The sequence below is a fragment of the Anas platyrhynchos genome, chromosome 11, assembly GCF_047663525.1.
Source record: "Anas platyrhynchos isolate ZD024472 breed Pekin duck chromosome 11, IASCAAS_PekinDuck_T2T, whole genome shotgun sequence".
Classification (NCBI taxonomy): Eukaryota; Metazoa; Chordata; class Aves; order Anseriformes; family Anatidae; genus Anas; species Anas platyrhynchos.
Genome location: NC_092597.1, coordinates 25,126,549 through 25,141,243, shown reverse-complemented (window position 1 = coordinate 25,141,243; position 14,695 = coordinate 25,126,549). Strand labels below are relative to the sequence as shown.

The 14,695-nt window shown below is 42.3% G+C and overlaps 1 protein-coding gene across 3 annotated transcripts; it reads left to right on the top strand.

The window, feature by feature from the left end:
* The first annotated feature begins 1,148 nt into the window (after positions 1-1,148).
* Positions 1,149-14,582, top strand: TUBGCP4 (tubulin gamma complex component 4). Of its 3 annotated transcripts, none has more exons than XM_027466299.3 (18): positions 1,149-1,286; positions 1,354-1,482; positions 1,966-2,088; positions 2,604-2,657; positions 3,119-3,175; positions 3,712-3,791; positions 4,515-4,716; positions 7,315-7,480; positions 8,286-8,410; positions 9,050-9,100; positions 9,490-9,595; positions 9,948-10,055; positions 10,297-10,435; positions 10,871-11,048; positions 11,897-12,031; positions 13,160-13,276; positions 13,705-13,844; positions 14,144-14,582. In XM_027466299.3, the coding sequence occupies exons 1-18, from the start codon at positions 1,209-1,211 to the stop codon at positions 14,154-14,156; spliced, it is 2,001 nt and encodes a 666-aa protein (XP_027322100.1). In that variant the 5' UTR covers positions 1,149-1,208; the 3' UTR covers positions 14,157-14,582. The 3 variants fall into 3 exon arrangements, with proteins under 3 accessions (XP_027322100.1, XP_038041043.1, XP_027322101.1); XM_038185115.2 differs by having other exon boundaries at positions 13,160-13,294; XM_027466300.3 differs by lacking the exon at positions 13,160-13,276.
* Positions 14,583-14,695: the final 113 nt, after the last annotated feature.

The following is a 14,695-nucleotide window of genomic DNA, read 5'->3' as shown; positions in this document are numbered from 1 at the left end:
GAAGCTAACAGTGCTAACCCTCAAATACAGCTTCCTAAAAGCAGGAGTATCACGTAGTTTTCCTGGCACAACTGCACACTGTGACATTTATGTCAATGATGAACAATTGCCTAGCCAAACTCCAGTCTTTGTTCAGCCAACAGAAGCTTCGTCAATATAAAGAGAATGGTTTGATTGCATTGATATACAATAGAACAATACTGTTGGAGCTCCCAGTATACTGCAAATATAGCTATAGGAAAATAAATGCATACATGTCAGAGAGGGTATTAAGAGACAATTTTATTTAGATAGTTAGGCTACGTACTTGAACGTTTTTCTTCCCTGTAGGAACATAACACGAGAACTTTCTCCTACAAAACAGAGCACACTACAGCAAACTGATCATGAACCAAACACACTTGGTCAGTAAAGTTATTTATCTGTTGCAAATAATAAACGTTATGCTTAACACTACTTTCTACTGAATGAAGACATAATGAGTAAAAATGCACAGGAAGAAAAGCAATTCGGTTGTCCCTCAAGTTTCTTCTTCTCTAAGTTGAGGAAACCAAGTGACCTCCGCCGCTCCTCGCACATCTTCCTCTCCAGCCCCATCGTCACCTCAGTTGCCCACCTGCAGAGACTAATAGTTTTACGCCCTCCTTATACTGTGACACCCACAACTGTATACAGTACTTGAGGTGAGACCAACATATAACAGGTAAGACCAAGGTCAAACTAACGTGCATAGAACAATGCCACACATCCTAAGAAAACAATAAAGAAACGTAACAAGAAATGCCAAAAACAAAGACGAGAAAACAGCCTAGAAGGTTGCGAGCTCGCTGCTGTTCTGGAAGGGCCCTTCTGGACCACCACTTGCCACCACAACCACCCGAGTCACTCAGCCGTCCTCCTGCGGCCACGCCAAAGCGCCCCAGGAGCGGAGAGGAGGGCACCGGACTAGCCCGGCCCGGCCAGCTGCTCCCGGGGACTCTTCCGGAAAGCCGGCGCGCTCGCCCATCCTCCCGTTACTTCCCGGGCCCGGCGGGGAGCCGCCCGCGGAGCGCGCCCTGCCACCGGGCCGCGCGAGGCCAGCGCCGGCCTCCGCCGCTCCCCGGGGACGAGGCGCCGCCCGCGAGCCCTCCGGCGGCCGCGGCGCAGACGCGCCCTTCCCGGCAGCCCTCGCGCCCCTCCCGGCGGCCCGCGCGGCGGCGCGCAGCGGGATGATCCACGAGCTGCTGCTGGCGCTGAGCGGGTACCCGGGGGCGGCCTTCACCTGGAGCAAGCGCGGCGGCCTGCAGGTACGGCGGGGCACGGCCGGCCCGCGCCCGCCCCCGCGCCCGCCCTCATCGCTGTCATTCCCCGCAGGTGTCCCAGGAACTGCCGTTCTTGCACCCCAGCGAGACGAGCGTCCTGAACCGGCTCTGCCGCCTCGGCACCGACTACATCCGCTTCGCCGAGTTCGTGGAGCAGTACACCGGGCACGTACAGCAGCAGGTGGGGCCGCCTGGCCGCTGTTTTCCCGGGGCGGGGCGGGGCGGGGCGGGGCAGAGCTGAGCGGGCGCCGCTGCGCCCGAACCGCGCCGGGCACGGATGCGCCGCGGCGCCGGCCGGCGCTCGCCCCAGCGACCGTGCTGCCTCCAACGGGGCGCCGCAAGGCTCCGCGCGGTGAAAGTGAAGGAGGGTCCGCGACAACCCGTGTGGAGAGGTGGGCGGAATGTACAAATCTCGGTCCTGGGGAAACGTAACGCGGTAATTGGCGATCGCTGCAGATTCTCCAGGGTTCGTGGCGACCCTTGCGTGCGTACGCAGAAGAGCTAAATGGAACTCTGCTGTTTCTTCTCTGGGCGCTTTCTGGGGGGTCGAGGTGCATTTCAAGATGCTGCGATCATTGGATGCTGGTGTAAAGCTGCACAGAAATTCCATCACTCCTTAGACCTGCACTGAGGAGCTGATGTAGATTTTATTGTTTGCTTTTAGGACCATCATGTATCTCAGCAAAACCAGGGTGGATTACATGGGATTTATTTGCGAGCTTTCTGCACGGGTCTTGATTCAGTATTGCAGCCGTATCGACAGGCACTACTTGACCTTGAACAAGAGGTAAAGGAGAGAAAGTTGGAACAAGAGGCTGTCCTGCTGCTGACAGATTGTGAAAACTTGTCATTTCTGCAATTAATGGGCTATGTGGTAGGAGTTAAAGAGGCGACAAGATAGTTTTCTTTCCCCTTTAGGAATGGCTTCCAAATTATTCCTGTGAGGTGCCATTATAAATGACTGTTCATTCTAATAAGTAGTCAGTCCCTTTTTATACACAGTTCAGTAAGTGCCTCAACAGCCTCAGAGCCCATTGCTGTCTCAGACTATTGTGACTTCTGTTTTCAGTTGTGAGGGTTCTGATTAAACCCTTGGTGGCTTTGTAGCTGTTACACCTTGTGTACAGTCATTGCGCAGTGGTTTCATTAAAAGTTACAGCCTAAATGGGACATGACGCAAAAAAGCGGGGGGGAGGAGGAGGGAAAGCTGTCGGAACTAAGGGTATGGAATATAGAATCAAACCTGCTTTTTTACTTATCTATAACTTATTTTAATTTTCATTAATTGCTTTGTTCTTACAGTTTTTGGCTGACCCGCATCTTTCCATCTCACATGTTAATTATTCCTTGGACCAGGTATGTCATGTTAATAAACACGTAGTATTCTTCGGTTACTCTTTCTGCTCTGTGATATGTCTAATGAGAACATGGGTGGGATAAACAAAGTTTATTCTTTCATGTCATGTCACTTCTTTTAAATGCCTCCAAATTTGTAGTCCCCTGATCATGTTTAGAGGATTACTTGCACTGTAACACATATCTTAGGTTTTTCACTTTTACCCTTGCATATTCCTTGCTGCTTGTGCTTAGTCTGAACTGCAGCTGGAATGCAGTAACTTAGTGCATCTTGATCCAGGCGAGGGAGTGTATTCTTTCCAGTGATTTTCAGGTCACAGAATGGTTTCCGATTTGTGGGGAAAGCATGATGATGGCTTGGTTAAATTACTGTAATCAGGTGCTGTCCGCACTTACCCAGTCACAATTTCTCTCTCCCTTGCATAGCAAACTAATTCAACATTTTGTTCCTTGTTCTGCAGTTTCAGTTACTCTTCCCATCTGTAATGGTTGTGGTGGAACAGATCAAGACTCAGAAGGTACAGCAAAATTGTAGCTAGTCTCTCTTAACAAGTTTCTTCTTTAGCTGATAAAAGTATCTTCTGACCTCACACCACAATAGAATGCTAGGAAAGAATCTGGTTTCAGTAATGGGTGCCCCATTCCTAGTACTACTGTAAGTATTGAACGTTTCACAAATCCATTTAGACTCAATTTAATTATCTTTTCTGTTTCATTATTAGTAAGATCTCTGACAGATATTCTAATCACAGCACATTTCAAAGTACAAGATGCTGCTAACTGGACTTTCTTCTTTTCTGAGCCTGTTTTCTCTCCCACCCTCACCAGAGTTTAATAAATAAAATAAAATAAAAGGCGGAGGCTAATGTTTTCAGAGTTACGAGATGCTTATTTTTTTTGTTAAGGGAATCTTTTGAGAAAAAACTTGGGTGTGCAGCCTCACACAGGCTCACAAAGGTCATCACCTCTTTTTTCACTATATAGAGTATGTTTCATCTCTTTCTGCCAGACTTGTGCAGAAAATGCTTTTTCTAAATGCTTTTTCTTTCTGCAGATTCATGGATGTCAGATACTGGAAACCGTCCACAAACATAGCTGTGGGGGGTTGCCTCCTGTTCGCAGTGCTCTTGAAAAGTATGTAGATGCAATAAAACTTCTTAAGTAGTAACTGGAGTTAGTGTCAATGTGTTATCTTTCTTGTAAAAGCAGATAATACTTCTCAAAATAGGACTGCATGATGTAGAAATAGGAGTAGCATGCAGGGCAAATTGTCACAGTCCCCGTTACCTATCTAAAGCAGGTTAATGGCAGGAACACTCCATACTTTCTATTTTTGGATATCTTGCTGAGGTATCAGTGCTGAGGAAAGTTCAGATCCTATGTTTATTCTTCTTTTGAAATCTACATGAAATGTTTTCGATGTAGCAGACCTATTACTCTTTTTTTCCATCCTTCAGGAAGATGTATTTCACTGGGTGGATGTTGCTATGTTTTTGTGTCTTTGGTGAGAAAGTCAGGCCATTGGCTCTTAAAGGATAATTATTTTCAGTGTTCACGCTGAAATAGTAATAGAGTAGAAACAGCAGAACTGGGAAGCCACTGTAAACTTCCTTATACTTCATTATAATCAAGCAATCAAGCATTTCTTTCTACAGAAGCCACATATTCACAGGATATATTTGCTGCTTTGTTTTTTGTTTTTTTTTTGAGTGATCAGTTCATCTTTCTCTGATTAAAAAAATTAAAAAAAAAAAATCTGTGTTAGATATTTAACTAACTGGACTTACCAGAATGAGGTACATTGAAGTTTTGATTAGTGCATGCAGAAACTCACTGTCTTATTTCTCTTGATCTCAGGATTCTGGCTGTGTGTCATGGAGTCATGTATAAGCAGCTATCTGCCTGGATGCTACATGGATTGCTACTAGACCAACATGAAGAGTTCTTTATCAAACAGGGTCCCTCTTCTGGAAATGTCCCTGGCCAACCTGAAGATGATGATGATGACCTAGGAATTGGGGGACTTACAGGAAAACAGCTACGAGAGCTGCAGGACTTGGTAAGGCTGCAAGTCATGGCTTGGCACCTTTGTTCCGTAGGTAACTAAAGAGGAAACGTATTACCTTGTTTCAGTGCAAACTATGCTGGACTTGTCATTATTGCGACCTGGTGTACTGGGTCTGGCAGAGATGCAGTTCACTTTCCCCATGAAACAGCACTGATATTACACCAGTGTTTTGGCAGTTGCTAAACAGTGCTAGCACAGCATCAACACTCTCTCCAACCCCCTCAAAGCCAGGAGGCTAGGGGTGGGCAAGAGGTGTGGGGAGGAGACATTGCCAGGGCAGATGACCTAAACTGACCAAAGGCATGTTCCATACCATATGACTTAACACTTGGCAATAAAAGCTGTGGAAGGGGAAGGAGAAGAGGGGTAGGGGGAGTCTTGTTAGGAAAGCATCTGTCCTCCTGAAAAACTGCGATGCATATTGAGGCCCTATTTTACAAAACATGGCCAAACGTTGCTTGATGATGGGATGTTAAGAATAATTGTTTTCTCTTCATTTCAGTGTAACCTTTTTTTTAATTTCTTTTTTTTTTATTATTTTATTCGTTTATTTTTCTTTTCCCTCTTTTTTTCCCCTTAATTAAATTGTCCTTATCTCAACCTGTGTGCCTTTTTAATTCCTTTTTCCCCCCTCTTCCTATTAGGAAGGGAGTGAGAGAGCAGTGTGGTGGAATTCAGCTGCCCATAAGGGTGAAACCACCACAGCTGGTAGGATGGTAGATCAACAGAATATTGTCATAGGTTGCAGCTAGGCATAAAGAAGAGAGACATACTGGTGGGCATAGCCGGATAACCTTGAGGCAGAAAGCCGTATTGATAGAATCTGTGTAGATGCTGGTGTCAAGTAATTTCAAGTGTGGTACTCACCCTGCTCGACTCTTTTCTGATTCCTTAGTCAACTCTTTGATTTTCTCAACCTGGACATAGATGATAGCATGAACAATTGCAGGGGAAAGAGTGTAAGAAGCTTTGGTGTAGTTTGTTTGCACCCTTTCTGGTGGTAGCTGGCTCAGGTACTTATTTTGCACAGCCATTGGTGCAAATCAGAGTGGAAATGTTACTTAACAGGGTAATGCCATTGACACTACTGGGGAAAAAATTGCTAAGGAATAGTCAAGAGACTGCTAACATGTCCAGGGTGCTAAGTTAAGCAAGGGGACAGCCTGCGAGAATACTGGTGAAATGCATTAACTCCTCATGTAGATGGCATACCATTAAATTGCTCTTGTGCAAAGCAGATTTCCCAATGGAGTGATCTTCCATGCTTTATGCGTCTGAATATTTTTCACATCAGGTGCTAGTGAGGAACCACTCTGTAAATTCACATTCTCTAATTTTGTATGAGAAAACATTTAATGGGCATCAATGGTGTTAGTTTGTTGCATGTAACTCCAGCTGTGAATGCATAAAAGATTCATCCCCATTACAACCTGCCTTGCGTAATTATTAAGTGCCTTGTATAAACAGTCTTTGCTGAGGAAAGACTATACACAGTCATAAACAAGGAAAAACTTCAGAAGACGACAGAGAATCAGTCATTTTGCTGTATTGGATGTATGATCTATGTGAAAATTGGTAAGTCTTCTAGATCCCTGGTGGCAAATGTAGGCACATCAAGAAGATAACAAGAGAGCCTAACTAAATCTCTTGTTCAGTATTATTGACTATTGATGTTGGCTGTTCTGCTGTCCCATAGTAAAATAATAAACCCTTGGTGCTGATGGGATAGACCAATTCAAAATTCTTGGGTATTTCCTCATCTAAAAGTGTCAGAAGAATCTTAAGAATTGCCAAGCTGTTAACGTCCATATGCAAACTCATACTGAACTCTCCTGTTAAAATGAAGAATTCATTCCCAAAACAAACATTCTCAAAAATTTGGTACAATAGTGTTTTTTGATTATGGTCTAACGAACCTAATTTTCCAATAACAAGACAACCAGATGAAATAATCCGTATTGCTATGATTGCTTCTCTGAAAGAAAATATAGCATCACTACCTGGAGTTCTAATATTTACTTATACCTTCAGGAGGAAGTTAATAACATACTGTGTCTTTGAAAAACGTTTTGCAGGAAATAATTGAGAAAATTCATATACGCAAGCCTTCAGATCCTTAAGCTGTCTGTTCACTAGTGGAGGTATTTGTGTTTGTGCATCTGTACCACAAATGTTCTAGTTGTGCTAAAACATGGGAATAGGGATAAATAGGATTATTTTTGCTAATGCTAATTAGCATTGTTACGGCAGCGAAAAACTAATGTGATGCACTTGCAAGAATAATTCATTTTGCTGTTGTGGCATTATCCTTTGGGAGAGCCAATTTACTGCTGTTCAACAAAGGCTGCACTTCATTTTTCCCCACTACCCCCCTTTCTGATGAAAACATCTTCTGTAGAGAGATCTGCTAGTATGCCAGAAGTATCAAGAAGTTTACAGCCTTATTGAAATTAGGCAGACCAGATCTGCTACTTTTCTGGTTGCTTTTAATGTACTCTGTTTAATTTTCAAAAATTTTAAGCCTGTTTTTCTCAACCTTTTGTTTCTTTTGCCTCGTGCTCTCTATCTTTTCCCTGGGGTCTCTGACAGCGCTTGATTGAGGAGGAGAACATGTTAGCTCCATCTCTAAAACAGTTTTCTCTGCGAGTAGAAATGCTGCCATCATACATTCCTGTGCGGGTTGCTGAGAAAATCTTGTTTGTAGGAGAATCTGTACAGATGTTTGAGAATCAAAATGTTAACCTGACCAGAAAAGGTGAGAAACCTCTTTCTTGTTTTCTTTGTTCACCTGTGAATGACTGACGAGTATCTTCCAAAATATTTTATGAATGAATTCCTTAACAGTTGCTGATGATCAGCTGATATTCTTCAGAAAGTATGGATGTCCGTGCCAGGTCAGAGCAGTGGTCTCAGTGTTCTGCTTCAAAGTGCTAGGGAAGGATGTAAGGAATGAATGAAAAAAAACACTCTCCAAACATCAGTTCCAAGTTCCCAGCAACAACTCACCATGTGCTTTACTCTGAATAAGTACAGATATTGTAAATGTCATGTTGCTTTTTCAGTTTGTATCCTTGTCCCTGAAGGGTGCAAACAGGCACAGGAGCACATCTGGCTCTGAGTATGTATGTTGCAGGATGTGTCAAAGACTCGTAGAATCATTAGCATTGGAAAAGATTCTATGTCTCTCTGATCGGCCAGAGGGTAGGAAGGCCCTGCAGAGGGACCTGGACAGGCAGGATCGATGGACAGAGGCCAGTGGGATGAGTCTCAACACGGCGAAGTGCCAGATCCTGCAGTTTGGTCACAACAACCCCATGTAGCACTACAGGCTTGGGGCAAAGTGGCTGGAAAGCTGTGCAGAGGGAAAGGATTTGGGGACATTGGTCAAGCTCACCGGAACATGAGCCAGTAGTGTGCCCAGGTGGCCAAGAAAGCCAATGGCATCCTGGCTTGTATCAGGAACAGTGCAGCCAGCAGGGCCAGGGAGGTGGAAGGGGTCTGCAGTTTTCCAAATGGTATTCCTTAGTATTGTCCAAAACACTTTTTTCTTACTTGCACAGGCTCCATCCTAAAAAACCAGGAGGACACTTTTGCAGCGGAACTACACCGACTCAAGCAGCAACCACTCTTTAGTTTGGTGGACTTTGAATCTGTGGTTGACTGGATACGGAGCACTGTTGCTGAGGTAAGGATCCCAGGAAGGATAACTATACAGGCTGGGAAGCTTTAGAGTTTTGTGAATGACCAGAGGAAGGGAAGAACTTTACAATCAGTGATAAAACAGGAGCGTGGAGGCTGCAGGTAGTTTTCAGGTTCCTATGGGACTCAGAGTGTTGTGTTACTCCAAATTCTAATGATAAAAGGACACTAACAAGTACCAGTCATTTGCATGGAGAAAAGCAGGGAATTTGTACGTAACGGTTGTTTTACTCATGAAGACTTTTCATGCCATGCTTTTGATGTAACAGTTGGCCTTTTACTTAGACAAATGCTTTGCATTGGTGCTTTTTTTTTTTTTTTAATTTGGAAAAATACCAAAAACTGGAGAAGGTGGGGAGCTTAGAAAAGCAAGAATATAACTAGGATGGGAATGAATTCATAAGACTTCACTTATTTTTTGACCTGAGGCTTCATGTTTTTTGCTGGTATGCATCAGCAGTGTTCTAATTAGTAGCATGGGTTGACTTCACAGTGTGTTCTTGTATTTTATATGGGTGCTTTTTTGTGTGAATCTCAAGTATTTTAAGACAGCTACTGATCTTAGTTAATGGGTTTAGATAAATCTGAGAAGTGGTTACTTGTGTTTTGTTTGTTTCTTCGCTAGCATCTTTGGAAACTGATGGTGGAAGAATCTGATTTACTAGGACAACTGAAGGTAATACCAATTCTAGCTTGCTCTTGCTAAAGCAGCTTAAAATTAGTGCTGTAGGGTTTTTTTTTATTGTTGTTTTTTATGGCTATTCCCCCAGTAAATTCTTTACCATCTTAGGTTCTGCATTTTTTTATTTTAGGTAAAGCTATTTTCATTTTCCAGATCTCAAGAATGAGTGCGGTGATAGAACTTGGTCAGACAGAGTTAGAGGGCTTTGTGGTTTGCCTCTTGAAGCAAGGCCTTGTAAACCTTTTGGGCAGTGGATGAATTTCAGAGCTCTCCAGCTGTTTTGAAATGGCAGAAGTTGTCTAGTAATAAGTGTTATCAGTTAGGACACCTAGTATTTCTGTTAGGTTTTTGATATGCTTATATACAAAAACTTATCTCCACAGATTATAAAAGACTTTTATCTTCTGGGAAGAGGTGAGCTGTTTCAGGCTTTCATTGACACTGCACAGCACATGTTAAAAACACCACCTACGGCTGTAACTGAACATGGTGAGTGCTGCTTATTCACGTACAAACTGTCCTCTCTATGGTATAGTAGGCAGATGGTTAGCTATGTCCAATACAGAAGAGCTCCCCATCTTATCCTCTAAATGTCTTCATTAGCTTTGAAAGAGCAGCACTTTTGAATTAAATTGTCCCACAGAGAGAGTAAAGAAAACATCTTTTAGAAACTTTCAGATGGCAGGTTTCTCTCCATATCTGTGAGTGGAACTAAATGAAAGGGGTATAAATAGTGCATCGCTGTTGTCTTTTATGTCCCTGCATAAATAATGAATGAATGCAAAATTAACACTAGCTGCAATGTCATGAGTATTTGGTATCTGTGCTCTCTCTCTGTCAGATGTCAATGTTGCATTTCAGCAGTCTGCTCATAAAGTACTGTTAGATGACGACAACCTTCTCCCTCTGCTTCACTTGACCATTGAGTATCATGGAAAGGAGCATAAAGGTACCTACTTGCATGTTTAGTAATGAGTAAAGAAGAAACATGATGATCTTGTTTTCAAGCCTATTAATTAGCCTTCTTTGGAGTTAAAAATAAATAAATAAATAAATCTGTTCCCTTCACAGCCCTCCGTGATGGCCTAGCTTGCTTTTGCTCTTCTCATTCTGTTCTCTCCCCTTTTTGTCCTTCTGTGGGCTGCCTTGATGGAGAGGAAGACTTAATTCAGTACCATATTTGTTTTCAGATACTCCTCAGGCTCGTGAAGGGCCTACCCGAGAGTTATCTCCACGTGAAGCCCCTGCATCTGGCTGGGCAGCTCTGGGTCTTTCTTACAAAGTTCAGTGGCCGCTGCACATTCTCTTTACTCCTGCTGTTTTGGAGAAGTAAGTACTAGGTGTGGTCTTTGTCTATGTCTGTAGGCTCCCTGATCTCAGACACTCATTTTTTCCCCCTTCTCCTGAGAGAAAGGTAGATCTATAACACTGTAACTTGCTCCCTGAAACTTAAAATTACTCTTTCCACTTAGTCATATTGAAGGTACAATTGTTGCTAGTGACAGCAAGATCCTGGCAGATCTGTCAACAAAATAGATCTGTCAAACTTTGACAGCTTTTCTCTGCTTATGGTGAAATTACTTTTTAGGTTAACAACCAATACAAGTAGAAACCCGTTACTCTGAGACGGGCCATTTCCTGACCTACCCTATTGGCAAACAATCACATCCCATTTCTTTTTCCAATCTTGCACTGTTATCTTCTCCAGTACCTGTACCCAAGGAAGAGTTCCCTCTTCAACAACTTTGTATTTTTTGAATGTAGGTACAATGTTGTGTTCAAATACCTGCTAAGCGTGCGACGGGTCCAGGCTGAGCTACAACACTGCTGGGCTCTCCAGATGCAACGCAAACACCTGAAATCTAACAGAACTGATGCCATCAAGTGGCGTCTGAGGGACCACATGGCTTTCCTTGTGGACAATCTTCAGTATTATCTGCAGGTCAGGATTATACAGAATATTAAACCCGTATCAGTTAATCAGAAACTGGCAGAAACTCATGGTGGGAGCACTGAAGTCCTAAGCTAAAACTTATGAGTTCCCAGATTCAGTGCTACAATTAGTAGTTGTTTTTTTTAGGTTGTTTGAATAAGTAGAGATTTTGAGCGTTAATGGAAATGCAAATGTTACGGCTCTCAAGTGCTACTAAGCATTTGTGAGAGGCCCCACTCATCCCTGAAGTTGCATCATTAAAGTACCATCCTATCTTCTTCCCTTGCCCTGTTAACTGAGCTCTAATTTAAGTTTATTTTTATCTAAGAATTGAAAGAAGCTGTACTCTTGACCTTTTGAAGTTAAAAAGAGATGTTTCAAATCTAAACACTAGTTAGTAGCAGCATAATTTTGTGAGAATCAATTTAATAGCAACAACAGCTGAATTGAGGGGGCTCGACTTCCTAGATTCTACAATAACCTGGCTGAGCTGTTGCACTGCAGCCTTTGCCCTGAGCCTCCAGATAGCATCTCCCAGTGTTCCAATTCAGAAATGAAGACAAATACCTTTGTTTATGCATTAGCTGTACATTTTTTCACTAGTTAATCTTAAAGAAAGTGACCAATTTATTTTCTACTTAGGTAATACTTAAGCATCTATTTCCCCTCCCTTATATTATTGTACTAGTGTGGTATATAGGTCTCCATTCTGGGGGCAGAGAGAAGGTGATGCTCAGCCTCTTAATCTAGGAGTAGCAATAGGGAGAGTAAGTTTCTTAAAACTTTTAGCTGGTCTGAGGTACTCCTTATTCCTCATAAAGGAAGATACTAATGAGATTTTTTTACATATCCATCAGGTGGATGTACTGGAATCTCAGTTCTCACAGCTTCTCCAACAGATAAATGCCACACGAGATTTTGAGAGTATTAGACTGGCTCATGATCATTTCTTAAGCAATCTGTTGGCTCAGTCTTTCATCCTCCTAAAGCCTGTAAGTAGATTTTCACTTCTTTTCTATGAGTTCTCCAATTGCCCCAGGAAGTAGCTTTGCAAACAGATCAGACAAACAGTCTCTTCAAAAAACAGATCAGTGGTAATCTCCTGCAGAGAATTAAGAATTAAGAATAAAGCAGGTATAAACTAGCAGAGATAAGTTAATTAAGATCACTTAAGTTACAGTTGGTGGGAGTGGTGAACAATTTTCCTTAACTTGAAAAACAAAAAATGTTGCTGTGTTTTTCTCTTGGGCAATGGCATTGAAGAGGTACCAATTAGCATAGTGCTGGGAGCTGTATTCCTGAGGGACTGATAGAGAAATGCATTAGCTAGGGAAAAAAAATCCCGTCTCAAACTTTAGGAGGATAAAATATTCGAGATGTTCCACAGTGGACTACAAGAATGGTCTTGTATTGTTACTCTAGTCAAAAGTATATTAAAATGTTGCTTCTGTTTTTATTAAATACGTAGCCTCACAGAAAACATCTAGAAAGATGGTTGGTGCCAATGAGACTCCGTGATATCCTGGGTCTTGTCTCTTTCATTATTTTGCTCAGTGTTTCAGGTGGTAACATACTAAATTTTCCAGTCTGGAACTTACAAATATTCCAGAAGTCATGCATGTGAGGTGTTTAGGCTTTTTGTTAACATTTTTGAATGCAAATTACCTTGCCCAATAGACCTAAGACATTCCAAGTTTAGCAAACAGTAGAACTAAGCCCTTGAACTATATCTCTTGCTGTTCTTTAGTCTTATTCTCAACCTTGAAGCTGCAGTGGTGGCCTGCTGGTTGGATAGGATAGCCAATGATCAACTTCTGGGCCTATGTTGATGGCTGGTAGACTGATGCCAGTGACTGTTTCCCCAGTGATGTCTGCAAAACGTGGTTGATTTGGGGGTACAGGACAAGGAGAGAAGATGTAGTGCATTGTGCAAGTCTTACTTCATTCAGGAAAAAGGCCTTAAAATGCTACAGCTGCTTTATCATCTTCCTTACTGATTGTTTAAAAACACGGTATTAGTAACATCTTAAGTTATGAACGCTGCAACTTCTTAGATACTAAAAATGTTCTCTGAGGCAGACTGCATTTAACTGCTGTCTTGTACTTCTTATTCCACACAGGTTTTTCACTGCTTAAATGAAATTCTAGATCTTTGTCATAGTTTTTGTTCTCTGGTGAGTCAGAATCTGGGCCCATTAGATGAGCGGGGAGCTGCACAACTCAGTATTCTGGTGAAGGTGAATCTATATTTATATGTACGTGTTTGTCTCCTATGCAAACATCTGGCTAAATAGTCATCTTGGCTTTAAACTTACTTTTGTTCTACAGCCGTTAAGCTGAGATGAGACTTTCTGAATGAGTGCAATAACTTTAATTAATCAATAACTCCTGGGTAGAAAAACTACATATGCACAGAAGGGAAGAATGTGGGCAGTTATGCAGAAATCACTCTATTGAGTAGAAAGGAGGTGTACATCAGATTGTACCTTTCTCCCTCCTTTTGGATACCCAACACCTAATAATTCTTGTGGCTGACAACTTACCTTATAGTGGACTGCAAGCATCAGTTCTTCTGCAGTGATTCTCTTCTTCATGCTGTTAAATGTTTAGGCAGGACAAAGAGCCTTCCTCAGCATGCCTTGAAATGACTTCCTGTAATTTGTAGGGATTCAGTCGTCAGTCATCACTGCTCTTCAAGATTCTCTCTAGTGTTCGAAACCACCAGATAAACTCTGACCTAGCTCAACTGCTACTACGCTTGGATTATAACAAATACTACACCCAGGCTGGAGGAACCTTGGGCAGGTAGGAGTATTTTCAGGAATGCTCACAGCATTATTATGAGACACCTGAAACACAAAGTGATCTAAATGATCATTAAGATATTTTTATCAGTTAAGCTATAATTATTAGAAGCAAAACATTGCTAATACCCATGACAGAAAAGTAACAGAGCCAGAACGATTTAACTTACAGTTTCCATGTGCTTTTTTCGCCCTGCAGAATTTTACCTGCTATTTAATGTTGGCTGAAAAATGGTGATGTGGGTTGTTGGTAGAGGGAGCTCCTTTCAATGTAGCTAATACAGTATCCTTCTCTTGCAGTTTTGGAGTTTGAACACCAAGACCTTTTCTTCAGACTGTGACCAACAGCATGACAAGCAGTGATGCCTCTGGTGCTCTTGGAATTTTTTCCTTGTAGTTGGTACTTGCCTGATGAACCACTGTTTAAGTGGCACTTCCTGCCAATTCTGTACAATTGCCTATTGAGTGCAGAAAGCTTTTTCTTTTACTCTGACCTAGTAGAACCATGCTTTCTGCAGCTCAGCATCTACTCATAAATGCTTCTAGGGAAGCAGTCTGTGCTTCTTCTGAAAGTGGAGAAAAAACAAGGATTGTGATGTCAGAATTGCAGTATCTTAACTGGAGCTGGGCTATGATCCGTTGCAAGCTGGAATAGGGTGGAAGTAGTCTGTTCTCAACTTTGACTGAAGTTTTGTCTGTCTTCAGAACTTTCACTTGTGCAATAAACTGACTTACAGGAGACAGTGTCTGCTAATCAAATACATACTTCTCTGTACACGAAACAACTGCAATAGCAATTTGAGGTAAATTGGGAGGATTGAAGGAATGGATTTTAATAATTTCCCTCAGCCC